A 20,079-nucleotide genomic window follows, 5' to 3' on the forward strand; every position below is an offset into this window, starting at 1 on the left:
CCTTTCATAGTAACTAGTATACCCCATGGAGGGGCATATTTATTGAGTTATCCTAGAACAGGCAAGGTAAGAGGGTTGCAACCCAATAAGGATCTTAAAAAAATGTCACTACCAAAATGTGAGAGCAATTGTGAATATATGAGTATGCTTATGGGTATATTTATGTGTATACTTGGTGATTAGTAGTGAAACTATAGGAAGTGAAGTGAACTATTATCATTAATCGTAGTACATCATGAACATTAGTATATATAGGCAAACTCGTTCATCTTTGGGAAGTAGTTCTCTGATGATCGTTCCTTTTGGAGAATCTTTCACTTTCACTTGTTCCCTGATCCTTTTTATCTAATTGTGCACGCTACTTGGATATTAGATCAATTTCCAGATAAAATGCAAAGTTTGCACAAGTACTGCTCTGTGTGTTAAATTCATTGATTACTTTATGTACACACTTTGTTTACTTTGATTTCTTTAGCCAAACGCCTTCTAAGAAAGCATCACATTAGTCGGCTGACGTGATGGGACAGTGACGACAAGTCACCCAAAGCAGGCAGAACAGAAGAACATATTATGAAACCTGTTCATAACGCAGCACGGAGCATCCAGTCACCATTCACTTTTAAGGGAAGTTTGTAATCGTAGTTCGTACAATGTCTTCGTTTTCAGTTCGTTGATGTAAAATAATCTTAATAGCATGAAATAACTGGAAGTAAACTATCGTCTGTCACACCAACATTAATAGTTCTCATTTTCATTTAAATCAACTACACGTCAAAGGTTATACTGTCTGTGTAGGAAGTGGAGATTCATTTGGAAAAATCGCAGGGCCCCGAATGCTTATCGCGTTTCCAGAATCAGGAACTCTCTTTGTGGTCGTCGCTACGCTGTAATCGCTGCCCGAGCCAGCCTCCTGGCGCTGGATCCTGCTGCATGGCCACTCTGCAGAAGGCGCAGCCCCGACAGCAAGACTGAGTCCTGATTTCGTAGTATTTGCGTGACTGCCTACTGTTGGCATCGCTGGACATAGAACATTCTTGTTTGAATCTTAACACTAACTTTTCCCTACCGGACTGTGTTGTCAGATTTAGAATTTATATCGGATTTTGTCATTATCGTGTTGTTAACTTGAACAGACTTAGTTAGTTTTCTAAGTGACTTAAAAACTTTTCCTTGACAGTGTTTATCTGAAGTCAATGATGAGAGTCGTTTTATTATCTTTTAGAGCCAGAGCCCAGTATCACATTGTTTTCCTCATTGCCAGAAAGATGGACAATTTTTATATTCGATTCCGAGACTTCGTCTAGTTGTTTCCTTTACTAAGATAGTTCAGAAGTAATTTGGCACGAACAGTGTTTCAAATCCTGCAAGGAGAAAACACAGTTCATACCTGTAAAACTATGTTTTGTCGTTCCAAGGATTGAAAGACTGTTTATGCTTAACTAAAAGAACTTAATTTGTTTCATGATGCCCAGGATTTGTCATTATTAAGCTGAATTGTGTTTCTTTCTATTAAACTAAAGTTTTGTTCGTTTGATTATACTTACGTTACGACCAACACTTCACAAACAGTCTGCAAGTGTACTCCCACGACATTTGACTCACAAACAGTTGAAAACGGCCTTGGAGAACCAAACTGCTCATGATGACCGAACATAAAAGTGCAGCTGGTGCTGTTATTTGTTCCAAGTAATTACTACAGTTGCGGACCCTGCGCGATCATGTTCCACGCGCTGAACAAGATCTATCAAACGAAGACGTAATGTCTGAAAATGAGTCCGTGATCATATTTTACTCTTCACTATTACCGGTTTCGACATCCTGCCATATTCAGATCTGTTACATCGGTCAGATGGGAAGCAATTTCAAGACTCGTTTTAGAAAGAATACGTCTTACAAAAATAAGAACGCTTTCGGTACACATTTGGACAGAGAGAAACATTCGACAGGAAACATAGATAATAATATAGAAGCGTTGCATAGGTTGCCAAAGGGGCAATTACTGAACCTACTCGAGGAAATGGAGATTTGTGTACAAAGAAAACTGCAACCGGAATTACTGTTGAATGAACGGGATGACTTTAACCTTAATGCTTCTTTTTATGTATTTAGAAACCTTCTAGTTCGAGCAACATCGAAGGCCGAAACTGCTTGGCGTGCAGTCGTGTGCGCCGGCCGCCAGCCACGAGGAGACTGGGCCTTCCTCCTCAAGTTCCGCCACAGGAAAACAAGCACGTCATACAGAGAAGTCACGAGGCGGTGCCATTGAGATACCACTCCGGATGTATTATCGACTTCTTAAATAATAGGCACTCCTTTGTTAATTATCTTACACTTACGGTTATGGTTTAATTGTTTTGTCAAGCTGGAAGACTTCGTTTCATAGACGTGATTTTATTTTTACACTACTTATACTGGCTTTTACACAATTATGTGTTTCACTTTGTCAGGCTAGGATGATGATGATGATTAGTGGTTTAGGGTGCACAGTCAGGCTAGGAGCTTCCCATTATTATTATTTGCACTTGTTATGTGGATTTTAAGTATGGATCTAATTGTACGTATTGGAAAGGGGGTTTATAAATGAGTATCGGGGTTTTAACGCTTTATAATATTTATTACATTAAAACTTACAGTTATAAATAATATGTCAAATGAAAGAGCAACTCAAACAGCTGTATTTGGCACCAGTGCGCATGCGCAGCGCGCAATGTTTCCGCCGCAATCCGCTAGACAGCGGTAGTCGCGAAGATGGCGACTAGTGAACAGAAAGCGTTTTGTGTTTTGCAGTTTGCAAAGATCGAATCTGTAGTTACTGTGCAACGTGAGTTCCGGCCGACGTTCGGTTGTGATCTTCCAAGTGATAATAACATTCGTAGATGTTATCATCAATTTGAAGATACTGGTTGCCTTTGTAAAGGGAAGAGCACAGGACGACCAAGATTTAGTGAAGAGACTGTTTTGCGAGTGAGAGAGTAGCCCAAAGAAATCAGTCCAGAAGGCTAGTCGTGAATTACAAGATCCCATGTCGACTGTTTGGAAAGTTTTAAGAAAACGCTTACAACTACATCCTTACCGTTTACAGTTATTACAGGCTCTAAAGCCGGCAGACCATGGATTACGTGCCAACTTTGCAAACGGAATGTTGTTTCATGACGATTAAGATTTTCTGGACCATGTTGTCCTCAGTGCTGGATCGACCTTTCACCTTTGTGGACATGTTAACACTCATAATGTGCCCATCTGGGGCTCAGAAAATCCCCACAAGGTGGTACAAATGCAACGAGATTCCCCTAAAGTGACTTTTTTTTGTGCCATATCCCAGCAGAAAGTTTATGGGCTTTTCTTTTTTGGTGAACCTACTGTAACTGGCACTTCTTACCTTGATACACTAGAGCGATGGCTCTTCCCTCAGTTGGAAGAAGATAAGCCAGAGAACCAGCAAGATGGTGCGCCACCTCACATGATTGGTTGAACATCACTGTACGCAAATGCTGGATAGGCCACAAGGGGCCCAATGACAGGGCTTGCTTTGCATGGCCTCCACGTTCACCTGACCTAACGCCATGCGATTTTTTCCTTTGGGGCTTCGTCAAGGATTGTGTGTACTTGCCTCTGCTACAAAAAATGTTCAAATGTGTGTGAAATCGTATGGGACTTAACTTCTAAGGTCATCAGTCCCTAAGCTTACACACTACTTAACCTAAATTACCCTAAGGACAAACACACACACCCATGCCCGAGGGAGGACTCGAACCTCAGCTTGCACCAGCCGCACAGTCCATGACTGCAGCGCACTTGACTGCTCGGCTAATCTTTTGCAGCCCTCTGCTACCACCAGACATCCCTGAATTAAGAAACCTGATTGAAGCAGCTGTTGCTACAATCACTGAAGACACAGTTATCAACATTTGGGAAGAACTCAGCTATAGACTTGATGTGTGCTGTATGACAAATGGTGCTCTCATTGAACATTAATAAGGTCCTTGGTAACAATGTTTGAGTTGCTCTTTAATTTGGCATATCATTTATAACTGTAAGTTTAATATAATAAATATTGTAAAGTGTTAAAACCTCGATATTCATTTATAAACACCCTGTATGTCAGTAAATGTTTTATTGTCAGATTCTTATTTTGCCATGTGAAGTAATTTTAATTAATGGTTACGCACACTGCATTTTAACTATTAAATTTGCGATACTGATTACTTATGTACTCTAGCTATAGTGCTCTGTGCTGGCCTCAGTTACTTGTATAAATATCAGTCGCATCCCGATCGTCACTAGCACTTACTGTGTACTTACATGCATAAGCTGACGTTGATACCTACATCAGAATATTTTATGGTATGTGCAACAGGTATGCAGCGCTTTTGATCATGTAGCACCAGGCTTTTTGTAGATTTAGCGTCAGCAAATTGTAGTTAGTTGGTTACAACCTTTTTTCGTTTGTAACAAATCTGAAGATGGCAGTAACTGGAACTGGTAACAGGAAGTATAAAAGTTTTATGTAATCAATATGGACCTGTAAAATAAAGTGCTGGACCAGAAACTAAATAGTAAGATGTACGCTAACCTGTGCCTGAAAGTGCAACTTATTTTACTGGCTATTCCTGCAACTGACTATACGTAGAGATGGGAAAACTCGTTCATCCTTGGGAACTAGTTCACTGCTGATCGTTCTTTTTTGGGAACCGTTCATTTTTACTCGTTCACCGTTCATTTGTGCTTGGTATATGGTTTTTATGAAAAACTGAAATCTAGTAGTGTAGGTGACTGAAGGATGGAGGGCACTAAGAGGGGGCACTTGCCTCCCCCCTGGAGTATAGAGTTTTTATTCATCACAGAATTCTTACACACTTTTAGAAGTGTGTAAGAATTTCTGTGATTCTGCAGAACCTCTCGTTTAGCCAACTGTAGCGTTGTGTGGCTGATGGCAGGGAAATAATATAGGGTGGCGCACGGAAAACCGGCCCCGAGTACAGACATCTCGCCAATTACGGACGATGTGTTGCCCGTTACGAGCAGATACAACAAACAGACAAAATGTAATAATTAGGCAGTGAAGAAATAAGCTAATGCAAGCAACAATTGCGGAACAATCGATGATGATGAGTAGAGAGCTGGAGAAGAGAACATGAAAATCTCACGCGACGCGCATGGGCTATAGCACATGTAGTCTTGTAAACCTGTTGGTGGCTGTTTCCCAACTTAATAGACCACAAGTGTCTTGTCTAAAGTTCTTCGTTTCGATTTCCACTACATAGCTATGGTACGTTGTAAACAATAATCGTTTACACCCTATATATACTTCACGTTGTCTCTGAGTTCGTAGGCGAAGTAGACTTCATGGAAGCATAAAATAAAATCTGATTTTCTCATCATAGTTGCGTCACACGCTTAGTAAAAATTAAGTTTTTATGTTGCATTATTAAAGTTAATGCAGCAATAATAATAATAATTAAGTTCGCAGTAATAAAGTTTTTGGTTTGAAAGCTCCTTCTGAACAAATGTTTTTGAGATAATAAGTAAATACGATTTTATGGCAATCTATGTCTGTTCCAATGGAGAGGCACCACTTTTGCTACTGAGCCAAAATAACCCACAACCCAATTTTTTTTTTCAAAGAAACCAAACTAGCAGGTAATGCAAATTGGAAACAATCAAACTTAAAAATAATTAGAGCCTTCCTAAATGTAATGTTTTGTATATGAAAGATACACGAAAATAGTTTTATATGAATTTTCTTACACTAAAAATTAAGCAAATTATTGAAAGTTAGTTGCTAAATCAAGTCGATGAAACCAAAAAATATACGAATAACAAAAAAAAACTTGCCTTGTTGTAAGTATGTCTTCTGCTGTTCATCGATATAATGAAGTGAGCTGATATGCCCTTTTGTTACCTGAAAAGACGTACGTACTACATACAACGTGATTTTTCTATAATTTACGTAATTATAAAATACTTTTTGATTACCGGTCGTGGACGCTGAATAGCCAGACCCAACTGGAAGAACAGTTTGGAACACATGTAAAATGGTCGAGCGCAGTGAACGAAACGAACAACTGGATACTGAACAACTAGGAGCAGTCGGCAGTGGAACTGAGACAGGTGGTCATGCGAAGAACGACGAGTGCAGCCGAGGGAGACCGATACTGAGACGAGCACGCAACCGAGACTGGAACGAGAACAGCCGAAGTGTCCGCCGCGACCGAAGTGAACTAGTGAACTATGAACCGATCGTTCCTCGTTCCCGGGAACTATAAGTATACCGCCGCGACCGAAGTGAACTATGAACAGATCGTTCCTTGGAATTCGTTCCTCGGTCCTTTGGTTCATCTTGATAAACCGTTCCTTTGCACCCATTCGTTCGCGAACTACCCATCTGTATGAGGGTACAGCAGACGGCCCTACCTTCCTTGCCGGTGGTGAGCTTGCGCGCCTGCGAGGCGTCGTTGGCGGCGCTGTGGCTGGGCCTGGCGGGCGCCTGCTCGGGGTGCTGCATGTAGAAGGCGGCCGTGTGGCCCGCCGAGTCGACGGCGCCCACGTCCGCCCCCGCCGCCTCCAGCAGCGACCACATCCCGCGAGGGTCCGCGCAGCCCGAGCAGTAGTGCAGCGCCGTGCGGCCCTCCTGTGACGTCATCCACCGTTCAACCCTTTACACTGTTTGACGAGGCCTGATGCTAGAGCGGACTACCCCACACATTTGGAAACAAAATGGGTCAAGTGGAAAACGCCAGGCATCGGACGTCATCTAGATCGCGTCTGGGATGTTTTTATCCTGTAAATCTCGGGTCGTGCTTCCTTTCCCGTCTGGGGGCAATAAAACCGAGTCTTGTGTTTTGAATGCCTTATGTTGTTTAGTTATGGTGGGTGATGGCTTGCAGGTTAGATCGTGTTGTTTATTAGCCTTATAAAGGGGACAGAGAAAGAACCTGATAAGATCACAGCAAGATAGTAATATTGAACCGAGCACAATTTTCCAATTAACCATATGCCGGAAATGCACTGTTGTGGAACTATAATACCAATGCGGTTTTGTCCGAATATTTTCTAGAAGTGCGAGAAACATTTCTCTCGTGGTGTTAACTTTGTAGAAGTTTGTCCACAGCTGTGTAGACAGCGCAGTAGCACAAGATATAATGTTAATGACGGCTGAATTGTGCGTGACCACCATACGGCAGGGAGGTACAGATAATCACCTGAAATCTAGGTACATACGTCTATCCCGCATAACTTGCAAACTACAGCTAGCGAGTCTGCAAACGATCGTATTAACAGGTTAAGTCACTACGAGCAATAATTTGAGAAATATGGACCCTCAGTCAACAACGTCTCACAAGAGTGAATAGTCAGGTAAAAAAGGAATCAAACAAGGTCGACCCCATGCAGCCAGGAAAGTAATCTCGTAAAACAAAGAAAGTGTAGAAAAGGTAGCGTAGTGGACAATGTTTCCTACTGGGTTGCTTACAAGCTAATATCAAGAATATAAAGAGCTTATATGTCATTTTCCTGATGGTAAGCCATATGATCTGGTGTCTGAAAAGTTTGATTTTTACATCAGCTGTAATGTGTATCACATACCCAAGATTTCATGATAGGGAACGTGTCCACCAGTCTGAGTCTCATGTCCAATCAATACTGAACATTTGTTCCGATACTACGGTCAGTGCGGTATCTGGACAATTTAATTTTATCACCAGCTGTTCATGTTCCATCAATGTGGCAGACATTTTCAAATGCTGTGGTGAGTAAGGAGTCTGGACAATTTAATTTTAACACCAGCTGCCATGCCTGACACATAGCCAAGATATCATGAGAGGGCGTACGCCCACCGCTCTGCATGTCAGGTCCCTTCAACGTGGCAGATCTGTGCTGATACTCTAGTCAGTGCATAGTCTGGACAATTTAATTTTAACACTGGCTGCCATGCCAATGACATGCCCAAAACGTCATCAGTGGCGACACGACCACCAATCTGTGTGTCAAGTTCCATCAACGTGACAGTCAGCAGCGACAATATGTGGCGGCCATGTCTGCAGACGAGCGTGACTTACTGCGTTGCACGAGATTGGTGCGGAGGATGCTACAGGGGCTGCATCGACAGTCCTTCAGCAGCGAGACCGGAGACAACTGGCGCGGTCCCTGTTGAACGCTGTACCGTCATGAAGACCTTCCAGTGCGGTGGTCTTTTCAGGTTGCTCCCCAAGTAACCTTCAGAAGAACGTTCTCATTCCTGGCCTCAAGGACACGCCCAGTTTGTGTGTGGTTTCAGCTGCGTCTGAGTTGGGAATATAAGGAAGCCATACGGATGTGTGCACTGGGTGGTGAAATCTTTCACTGACGCTCTAGGGCACTTAACATGCATGTACTTTCTTCAACAACTGAATGAGATGAAAGTTTAACTTAGTGTTTTAATTATTGTTCGTAATGTTGCTCTTCATATGATGCATATTTGAGCAAACATTATTACTCTAATCTCACATCTTTCGAGCATCATTTACTTTTTTTGTTTTTTTATGTAACGCTTTCACGTCGTTTTCTTGTACCGAACTTTTTGTCAAAATCATAACCATTACCCAAAGGCAAACAATGTTCGTGACGTAAATTGTTTTTTGTGTTGTTGTTTTGCATTTTATGTCAAACAATATTTTTCTGTTTTTGTCTAACTGAGGAGCCAAAAGAAGTGTGTCCCACAACTACCTGTCGTTTCCTTATCCGCAAGAGCCGATGAAGCAACTATGAATCTCCTGCTGTCCTTAGTTATTTCTTCACCATCTTTTCCTCGTTAAGTTACAGTAACTCCGACAGAACAGCCCCTGCCCCCCTACCCCCCCCCCCTCCCAGTTTGTGGGCTGGCTAAGGACTAAAAACCCTCTCACGCAACAACAAATTGTTGCGGATCCCTCATTTACGCCTCTCAACAATTTAAGAAACAACCCTCTATGAAACAACCCTATATGACGACATGGCGAACGAAAATGGCATTTCCGAATTGGTACATGAAATGCAAGGAGTCTGTGGAAACCTGGGCAGATACAAAGATTGCAAGAAGAAATTGATAAACACAGTGTAACAATTTCTGCAGCACAAGAAAGATGATTTCCTGGAGATGCCAACAGAACCTCGGACAACATACTATATCTAACGGCAGAATACAAACTGAAGGACACGAATTTGGAATAGCACTTCTCATTTCAAAGCAGCTCGTTGAAACTGTCATGAAGTTTGAGGCAATTAATGAAATACTGTGCTACATTTAAGCGAAAGGTCGATAGTCCAATGTATCTGTTGTCGATGTTCATACACCTACAAAAAGAAGATGCTGTGAAAGAGAGTGTCTATAAACTACTGGAGAACGTGTATGGCAACCTGCTGCAAGACATCAAAATCATAATAGGAGACTTTAATGCCAGGGTAGGAAAAGAGAGAAATTTGCAATTGAAGATAGGCACTGAAAGCCTCCATGAGGAAACCAATGAATTCGGACTGAGAATGATCTCATTTGCTGAATCAAAAAGCATGAGTGTTAGAACTACAATATTTCCACACAAAGATATATACAAAGAGACCTGATATTCGCCAGATGGAAAGACAACAAACCAAACTGGCCATATATTAATCTCACGCGCATATAGGAGACCCATCAGAGATATTCTTATGTACCAGATAACCTAAATAGGCTCTGACCATAACGTGGTTGTTGCATCTGTGGAACACAAGCTGAAAATAAATCACAGAAAACACCAAGGACAGACAGTGCAGTATGAAGTTCAACCACTGAGTTACAGTCGTGAAACTTATCAGTGTCAAGTGGTAGTGAGCAACAAATGATAAGTACTAAATGGAATCTGGGGGATTTCAAACGTCAGCAGAAAACACATTGCGAAAAGCAGAACGAAAGAAAAAGAAATGTTTGAACGATACATAAAAAAAGATAGCAGAAGCTATCATCACAGCCAATTGGCACAGCTGCAGGAAAAACGAAGAATTAGAACTGCGCTACAGGGAGAGACAGAAGTAAACGAGCAAAACCCTATGAAGAGAAAAAAAGGCTGTATCTGAAGCAGATACAGAGACTACTGAGAACTACCAGAAGGAAAACAACATTCGCAAAGTATATCGAACCTACATTACATCAGGAACGAATATAAACCGTGGACAGCACCTCTTCACGGCATCGATGGAAACATTATCACTCGGTCAGATGATATATTACAGGCCTGGAAAGAATATTTTGAACAGCGTGTGGCACCCGTAGTTTAGGGCTAGCGTCTTTGACTAGTAATCAAAACGTCCTCGGTCCCGGGTTCGAAAAAGCCCTCTCCTGCTTGAATTTTGAATAAAATCATCAGCAATGGCGGCCGAAGTCTTCCGGCATAAGAGGTTAGTCTCGTTCAGCTAACGGCCTTGTCAAAGAGGCCGGTGGAGCGGACAAGGCTTCAGCGTACTCTCTTGCCCTTGCGGTGAGAAACTGCCTCTAGAAGGCGGAGAAATCAGCAATGATGAACGGCATGAGGGTACAGAAGGCAATGGATACCACTGCATTAAAGATACGTAATGTTATCTACAGGACATGTCGTACGTAACTGAAAAAGTGTCATATAGATCTCTCCGCTGACAAAAGATTCCGGATTAGTTCTTCATTCGGATCCCCAGGAGGAGATTGCCAAGAGGATGTGACTATGGTAAAAATGTGGAGTAACCAACAAAATGGTAACGTTCTACGAGTCGAGGCACGGAATGTCTGAAGTCTGAACGTGGTAGGAAAGCCACAATATCTGAAAAGGGAAATGCTAAGGCTCAACTTAGGTATAGTGGTGATCAGTGATGTAAAATGGAAAGAACACAAAGATTTCTGGACAGATGAGTATAGTCTCATATGAACATCAACTAGAAAATGGTATAACGGGAGAAGGATTCTTTATGAATAGGATGAAATGGCAGAGAGTGAGTTATTGTGAACAGTTTAGTAATAGGGATGCTACTATACATCGTAAAATCTTTGAATGTTATATGTCAGGCCCTAAAAATTCTTAAAACCAATATTACTCCTATGTTGTAATATGTGCATCCATATAGAATAACTAATAGAAAACATTACATCAAATGCAGCTAATTCGAATGCTATATTAGTGCTATATTTACAGAACTTGTAAACTTAAAGAAAGTTTTTGACAGTTTTGACTGGAATACATTACTTGAAATTCTGAAGGTAGGAAGGATAAAATACAGGGAGCTAAACGTTATGAGCTTGTACAGACACCGGATTGCAGTTATAAGGGTCGAAGGGCATGAAAGGAAAGCAGTGGTTGATATGAAAGTGAGCCTATCCCCGACATTAATCACCTCGTACATATATTGAGCAATTGCTTAAGGAAAGCAAAGAAAAATTTGGAGATGGTATTAAGGTTTAAGAACAAGAATAAACTTTGTGTTTTGTCGATGACATTATAATTCTGATAGGCAGCAAAGCACTTAGAAGAGCGTAGAACAGAATGGCAACAGCCTCGAAAAAAAGGTTATACACGAGCATCAACAAAAGTGAAACGAGGGTAATGTAATGTAGTCGAATTTAATCAAGCCATGCAGAGGCAGCTACATTAAGAAATGAGATATTAAAAATAGTAGATAATCTCTGTTATTTGGGCAGCAAAATAACTGACGATATACAAAGTAGAGAGAATATAAAATGAGGATTGACTATAGCACGAAAGAATTTCTATATAAGAGGAATTTTTTAAGATGTTAATTTAAGTGTTAGCAAGTATTTTGTGAATGTATTTGTCTCGTTGTAGTCTTGTACAGTAGCAAAACATAAACAATAATTAGGTCAACCAAGAAGAGAATGGAAGCTTTTGAAATGCGGTGCAATAGAAGAGTGCTGAAGACTAGATGGATAGATCAGCAACTAATGAGCAAGTATTAAATAGAATTTGTGAGAAAAGAAATATACTGGACAACTTGATTAAAAGAAGGTATCGTTGTAGGACACATTCTAAGGCATCAAGGAAATGTCAGTTTGATACTGGAGGCAAGTGCGGAGGCAAAAACAGAAAATGGAGACCAAGGGATGAATACAAAAAGCAGGTTCAAATGGATGTAGGTTGCAGTAGTTATTCAGAGACGAAGAGACTTGCACAGGGTAGACTAGGGTAGAGAACTGCATCAAACCAGTCTTTGCACAGAACGCAACGATAACCACAAAGACAAGAATCGAACAGTGGAAAAAAACCATTTAACCAAATAAAACCAAAAGATAACAGAAAACTTAGTAAAAATATTAAATTAGAAAAATCAGATCATAAAAAATAAGACAACGTACACTTACGAAAAAATTTCAAAATATTCAGCAAAAAATGAGAATAAACCTCTTTCAGTTCACTCAACACTGCTGCCTACCAAGATATGCTTTAGCAAAATCAAGAGGAGTATGGGTTCTTTGAACTAAAAAGGAAGCCAAACAAGCTAAAACTAAAGGAAAAGAAATAGAAAATAAACAATAATAATATTGATAATCTATGAAAGATTAATTTTCAATTCACCAATTAAAATACTTAAAAATAGTAATATAAAGCTAAGCTGACTTCTCAAATAACAGATGAAGCCGCAGAATGTAAAGAACCTAGTAAAGAACAAATCAACATTGGTGGTCAACTCAGAACGACATAGAAAACTCAATAAGGAAAAGACCTTACATCAGTAAAATAGAGAAAAATAATCAAACATTTAAGGAATTTGTGGTTTGAAAACTGACGAAAACTAGTAAGGTAAATAATTTAATACAATAGGAATTGTTTAGTGCTTAGATTAAATTAATGGCATCTTTGAAAGATCGAGGAGTGCCAAAAGATCATATCTTATTAGGACCCTTACAAATATGAATGCTACATAAGAACTTCATGTTCTAATAATGTCACAAACGCCAATATTCTTAAAACATAAACAATTAAAGTAATAAAATTACAAATAAACAAAAGTAAATCATAGTGTATCAGCAGCATTTACAGAAAATAAATCTGTAGAAATGAAGACTGAATTAGACACACGTATCTCTCAAAATAGTATTAAATCAATTTTAATAAATGGAGAACAACATATTTTTTGCCACACAGCTCTATTCTAGTAATGTGAATAGTTGTTAATTTGGGGTAGAACCAAATGGAAACACTCTGGCGCCAACAAATATTTTCTAATAATTTCCAGGTCAAATAAACTTCTTCCCAGGCAACTACAATGATTTCCAACGGCCTCGGTTGCACTTGCGACCGCTAATTAACCCTTCGAAAAATAATGTGAGGTGCAGATATGTCACAGTAGACACCACATACAGGGTGGTCCATTGATCGTGACCGGGCCAAATATCTCACTAAATAAGCGTCAAACGAAAAAACTACAATGAACGAAACTTGTCTAGCTTGAAGGGGGAAACCAGATGGCGCTATGGTTGGCCCACTAGACGGCGCTGCCATAGGTCAAACGGATATCAATTGCGTTTTTTAAAATGGGAACCCCCATTTTTTATTACATGTTCGTGTAGTACGTATCGAAATATGAATGTTTTAGTTGGACCACTTTTTTCGCTTTGTGATAGATGATGCTGTAATAGTCACCAACATATGGCTCACAATTTTAGACGAACAGTTGGTAACAGGTAGGTTTTTTAAAATTAAAATACGGAACGAAGGTACGTTTGAAGATTTTATTTCGGTTGTTCCAAAGTGATACTTGTACCTTTGTGAACTTACCATTTCTGAGAACGCATGCTGTTACAGCGTGATTACCTGTAAATACCAGACTAATGCAATAAATGCTCAAAATGATGTCGGTCAGTCTCAATGCATTTGGCAATGCGTGTAACGACATTCCTCTCAATAGCGAGTAGTTCGCCTTCCATAATGTTCGCACATCCACTGACAATGCGCTGACGCTGTTGTCAGGTGTTGTCGGTGGATCACGATAGCAAATATCCTTCAACTTTCCGTACAAAAAGAAATCCTGGGACGTCAGATCCGGTGAACGTGCAAGCCATGGTATTGTGCTTCGACGACCAATCCACCTGTCATGAAATATGCTATTTAATACCGTTTTAACCGCACGCGGGCTATGAGCCGGACATCCATCATGTTGGGAGTACATCGCCATTCTGTCATGCCGTGAAACATCTTGTAGAAACATCGGTAGAACATTACGTAGGAAATCAGCACACATTGCACCATTTAGATTGCCATCGATAAAATGGGGGCCAATTATCCTTTCTCCAATGACGCCGTGCCGTACATTAACCCGCCAAGGCCGTTGATGTTCCACATGTCGCAGCCATCGTGGATTTTCCGTTGCCCAATAGTGCATATTATGCCGGTTTACGTTACCGCTGTTGGTGAATGACGCTTCGTCGTTACATAGAACGCGTGCAAAAAATCTGTCATCGTCCCGTAATTTCTCTTGTGCCAAGTGGCAGAACTGTACACGACGTTCAAAGTCGTCGCCATGCAATTCCTGGTACATAGAAATATGGTACGGGTGCAATCGATGTTGATGTAGCATTCTCAACACCGACATTTTTGAGATTCCAGATTCTCGCTCAGTTTGTCTGCTACTGATGTGCGGATTAGCCGCGACAGCAGCTAAAACACCTACTTGGGCATCATCATTTGTTGCAGGTCGTGGTTGACGTTTCACATGTGGCTGAACACTTCCCGTTTCCTTAAATAACTTAACTATCCGGCGAACGGTCCGGACATTTGGATGATGTCGTCCAGGATACCGAGTAGCATACATAGCACAAGCCCGTTGGGCATTTTGATAACAATAGAGATACATCAACACGATATCGACCTTTTCCGCAATTGGTAAACGGTCCATTTTAACACGGGTAATGTATCACGAAGCAAATACCGTCCGCACTGGTGGAATGTTACGTGATGATGATGATGATGTTTGGTTTGTGGGGCGCTTAACTGCGTGGTTATCAGCGCCCGTACAATGTCCCAACCTTTGCTCAGTCCAATTTCGCCACTTTCCTGGATGATGATGAAATGATGAGGACAACACAAACACCCAGTCATCTCGAGGCAGGTGAAAATCCCTGACCCCGCCGGGAATCGAACCCGGGACCCCGTGCTCGGGAAGCGAGAACGCTACCGCGAGACCACGAGCGGCGGACAATGTTACGTGATACCACATACTTGTACGTTTGTGACTATTACAGCGCCATCTATCACAAAGCGAAAAAAGTGGTCCAACTAAAACATTCATATTTCTTTACGTATTACACGAATATGTAATAAAAATGGGGGTTCCTATTTAAAAAAGCGCAGTTGATATCCGTTTGACCTATGGCAGCGCCATCTAGCGGGCCAACCATAGCGCCATCTGGTTTCTCCCTTCAAGCTAGACGAGTTTCGTTCTTTGCCATTTTTTCGTTTGATACTTACTTCGTGATATACAGGGTGGCGCAGGAAATGTGTTACCAATTGTTTCCTTCAGAATTTACGTCGCACATTAGATATCCCGCTGGGATCTCTACAGCAGTACCAGCAGAGCTTTGAAAAGCAAATGAGTTACGAAATGACGTGTAATACACGATACTGCCGCTAGGAGACTAGTAAGCAGCAATGGCTGACAATGAAGACTGACGACACAGCGACGATCGGCAATTGTGTTACTTTTTCATGTAACGAGAAGCATTGTTGTGAGTCAGAGGCGTTTTCGACAACAGTTTAACACACGATTGGTCCCTTGCAAGAAGACCATCCACAGATTGTACGATAAATTTGTACAGGAAGGAACAGTATTGGAAGCAAAGCGACCTCGACCTAAGCCTGTTTGTTCGCAGGGGAGTATTGAAGCGGTACGAGTTGCTGTACAGAGAAGTCCCGGGAAGTCGTGTAGAAAGGCAGTAGTGCAACTGGGAATATCCAGACGCTCCGTTCAACGCATTCTTAAAAGTGACCTCCATATGTACCCATACAAGATGACCTGTGCACAGAAGTTCACTGAAGAACACAAGCAGCAGAGACTACTGTTTGGTCAGTGGGCGGATGATTGAGAAGAAACTCTCAACAACGTTTGGTTTTCAGACGAGCGTATTTTCATTTAGACGGTGTAGTTAATAAACAAAATGTACGCTTTTGGGCCACTGAAAGCCCACAAGTGCTTCACGAACGACATAATGCTCCGAGGTCTACAGCGTGGGCAGCAATTTCCAGTCATGGACTTATTGGACCCTTTTTCTTAGAAGAAACTGTGAACAGCGAGCGTTATTTGAGCATGCTTCGCAATAGCTTCTTTCTACTGCCTTGCCCTTCAACACGCAGTGGTTCATGCAACATGGAGCAAGGCCACATACTGCAAACATTGTGTTGGAGGTTTTGCACGAGCATTCCGACATGCCGATCATTTCACTCAGGTTTCCAGGTCGCTTCTATGAGGGACAAAATTGGTCCCCCAATAGTCCAGACCTCAATCTGTGTGACTTTTTTCTTTGCGGGTACCTAAAGGAAAAAATTTTCTTGAAACGTCCACGTGATTTAATGGAGCTTAGAAGACTTATTCTTCAAGCTTGCAGTGAAATTACGGAAGACATGTGCCTTAGGGTAATCAAATGGTTCAAATGGCTCTGAGCACTATGGGACTCAACTGCTGTGGTCATAAGTCCCCTAGAACTTAGAACTACTTAAACCTAACTAACCTAAGGACAGCACACAACACCCAGCCATCACGAGGCAGAGAAAATCCCTGACCCCGCCGGGAATCGAACCCGGGAACCCGGGCGTGGGAAGCGAGAACGCTACCGCACGACCACGAGATGCGGGCTTTAGGGTAATCACTAACTTCAGTGTTCGTTTGAAGGAAGTTAGAAAACGAAATGATGGACATATTGAGCATGTGCTGAGTTAGAAAAAATCTCCAAGGACGGCTCTTCATTGTAGTATACGTTCCTTTCAGATTGTATTCACAATAAAGTTTATACTCAAAAACAAAATGGTAACACATTTCGTGCGCCACCCTGTATTTGGCCCGGTCACTATCAATGGACGACCCTGTATAGTCCTTATTACGGGCCTCTGTGCAACAAAAAGTTGGTTCCTGTACTTGCTGGTGACCCTTCTGAACTGCCAGTAGTTCTGTGGCAGAGCGGGTACTCACGCGGTCCTTGACGCCGGCGGCGGCGGGGTGCGCGTCGAGCAGCCAGCGCAGCATGCGCTCGTCGTCGGCGAGCACGGCCTTGTGCGCCAGCCCCAGGCCCGCCGCGTCCTTGCTCTGCGCCAGCCGCCGGAAGCCGCCCGCCTCCTGCAGCTGCGCCTGCAGCTCCTCCAGGTCCCCGCGCGACGCTGCGTCGTGCACCAGCTCGATCCGCGCCTGCGAGTTCACCTAGCTTGTACACTGAGGTGCCGAACAAACTGGTATAGCCATGCGTGTTCAAATACAGAGATATGTAAACAGTTACTGCGGTCGGGTAACACCAAAACGCCAATGTAAGACACTAACAAGGGGAGGCCACGACGTTTGGAACGCGGATTTACTGTAAACTTCGTACACTCGTAGTACTCCATGAGGACAACAACATGTGTAAGCAGTAGCGCGTACTTCTCAAGCGTTATCGACAAAATCGCAAGACGATTTGCCATGAAGCGGCTGCACCGGAGTGCTGCGGGCAAGGTAGCTCAGCATGTTCGGTCAGAGCGTTACCTATCCTTTCTAATAAAAAAAACTGAGCGTACAGATCAACGAACAAACTGAACGGGTGTCGTCAGACGTTCGCCCTGAACAAATTCAACGAACAGCCGGCACGGTAGCTCAGCGTGTTCGGTCAGAGAGCCGGTTAGCCTCTGTAACAAAAAAACTGAGTGGAAGGATCAACCACCGAACTTGAACAGGATGTCTTGCGACGTCTGCAACGACCAAACACAACGATCAATAACTAACAAAATAAAAAAAAAGGAACAAATTTTTTTTTAGTAAGTGGTTGGCGTTCAAGCCGTTGGATCGCTGGATCGAGTTCCGCTCGTCAGTTTTTTTTTCAACGCAGTCATCTTCTTTACTATTTATATTACAATTGATATAATGGGGAAAATACGTGTAATCGGATGAACTTTTATTAAATGTACAATGTTATTTGGCAGTCTACTAATTTTTATTGTCACAAATAATGTAATATTCGTAACTATCGACTAGTAAACGACAAAACGCATAAAGTGATACTGAAAATGTATGCTTGTCAGTGATTTGAGAAATCCCTCATACCTGGTCGTTTACTAGTAGGTAGTTACGAATATTACATTATTTGTGACAGCAAAAATTAGTAGACTGACAAATAACATTGTACATTTAATAAGAGTTCATCCGATTACACGTATTTTCCCCATTACATCAATTGTAATATAAATAGTAAAGAAGATGACTGTGTCGAAAATTTAAAAAAAAAACTGACGAGCGGAACTCGATCCAGCGATCTAACGGCTTGAACGCCAACCACTTAAAAAAAAATGTTTTGTTCCATATTGTTCGTTGAATTTGTTCAGGGCGGACGTCTGATGACACCCACTCAGTTTGTTCGTTGATCTGTTAGCTTAGTTTTTTTATTAGAAAGGGTAGGTAACGCTCTGACCGAACACCCTGAGCTACCTTGCCTGCAGCACTCCGGTGCAGCCGCTTCATGGCAAATCGTCTTGCGATTTTCTCAATAACGCTTGAGAAGTACGCGCTACTGCTTACACATTTTGTTGTCCTCATGGAGTACTACGAGTGTACGAAGTTTAAACTAAATCCGCGTTCCAAACGTTGTGGCCTCCCCTTGTAAGTGTCTGGCGCAGTTGTTAGATCGGTTACCGCTCTTACAATAGCAGGTTATCAAGATTTAAGTGAGTTTGAACGTGATGTTATAGTCGGCGCATTTCCTAGGTATCGATGAAATGGGGATTTTCCCGTATGACCCTTTTCACGAGTGTACTGCGAATATCAGGAATCCGGTAAAACATCAAATCTGCCACATTACTGCGACCGGAAAAAGATACTGCAAAACCGGGGACCAACGACGACTGAAGAGAATCGTTCAACGTGGCAGAAGTGCAACCCTTCCGCAAAATGCAGCAGATTTCAATGCTGGGCTATCAGCAAAGTGTCAGCGTGCGAACCATTCAACGGAACATCATCGATATGGGCTTTTGGAGCCGGAGGCCCACTAATGTACGCTTTATGACTGGAGAAAGACGAAGGTAATGAGAAGTAGTAGAAATGAGAACAGCGAGAAACTTAACATCAGGATTGAGGGTCACGAAGTCAATGAAGTTAGGGAATTCCGCTACCTAGGCAGTAAAATAACCAACGACGGACGGAGCAAGGAGGACATCAAAAGCAGACTCGCTATGGCAAAAAAGGCATTTCTGGCCAAGAGAAGTATACTAATATCAAATACCGGCCTTAATTTGAGGAAGAAATTTCTGAGGATGTACGTCTGGAGTACAGCATTGTATGGTAGTGAAACATGGACTGTGGGAAAACCGGAACAGAGGAGAATCGAAGCATTTGAGATGTGGTGCTATAGACGAATGTTGAAAATTAGGTGGACTGATAAGGTAAGGAATGAGGAGGTTCTAGGCAGAATCGGAGAGGAAAGGAATATGTGGAAAACACTGATAAGGAGAAGGGACAGGATGATAGGACATCTCCTAAGACATGAGGGAATGACTTCCATGGTACTAGAGGGAGCTGTAGAGGGCAAAAACTGTAGAGGAAGACAGAGATTGGAATACGTCAAGCAAATAATTGAGGACGTAGGTTGCAAGTGCTACTCTGAGATGAAGAGGTTAGCACAGGAAAGGAATTCGTGGCGGGCCGCATCAAACCAGTCAGTAGACTGATGACAAAAAAAAAGAAAGACTGCACGACACAAAGCTTTACGCCTCTCCTGGGCCCGTCAACACCGATATTGGACTGTTGATGACTGGAAACATGTTGCCTGGTCGGACGAGTCTTGTTTCTTACTGTGTCGAGAGGATGGACGTGTACGGGTATGGACGCAACCTCATGAAATCATGTATATCAGCAGGGAACTGTTCAAGCTGGTGGAGGCTC

At 42.0% G+C, this 20,079-nt stretch overlaps 1 protein-coding gene across 1 annotated transcript in view; it reads right to left on the reverse strand.

The window, feature by feature from the left end:
• The window catches only part of LOC126176483 (uncharacterized), a 235,350-nt gene extending 228,817 nt beyond the window's left edge, over positions 1-6,533 (reverse strand). Inside the window, exon 1 of the mRNA XM_049923637.1 lies at positions 6,415-6,533. Coding sequence (XP_049779594.1) covers positions 6,415-6,505 — 91 coding nt within the window. The 5' untranslated portion in view covers positions 6,506-6,533. The remainder of the gene's footprint in view (positions 1-6,414) is intronic.
• Between the last annotated feature and the right edge of the window lie 13,546 nt (positions 6,534-20,079).

Source organism: Schistocerca cancellata, chromosome 3 (genome assembly GCF_023864275.1).
Source record: "Schistocerca cancellata isolate TAMUIC-IGC-003103 chromosome 3, iqSchCanc2.1, whole genome shotgun sequence".
NCBI lineage: Eukaryota > Metazoa > Arthropoda > Insecta > Orthoptera > Acrididae > Schistocerca > Schistocerca cancellata.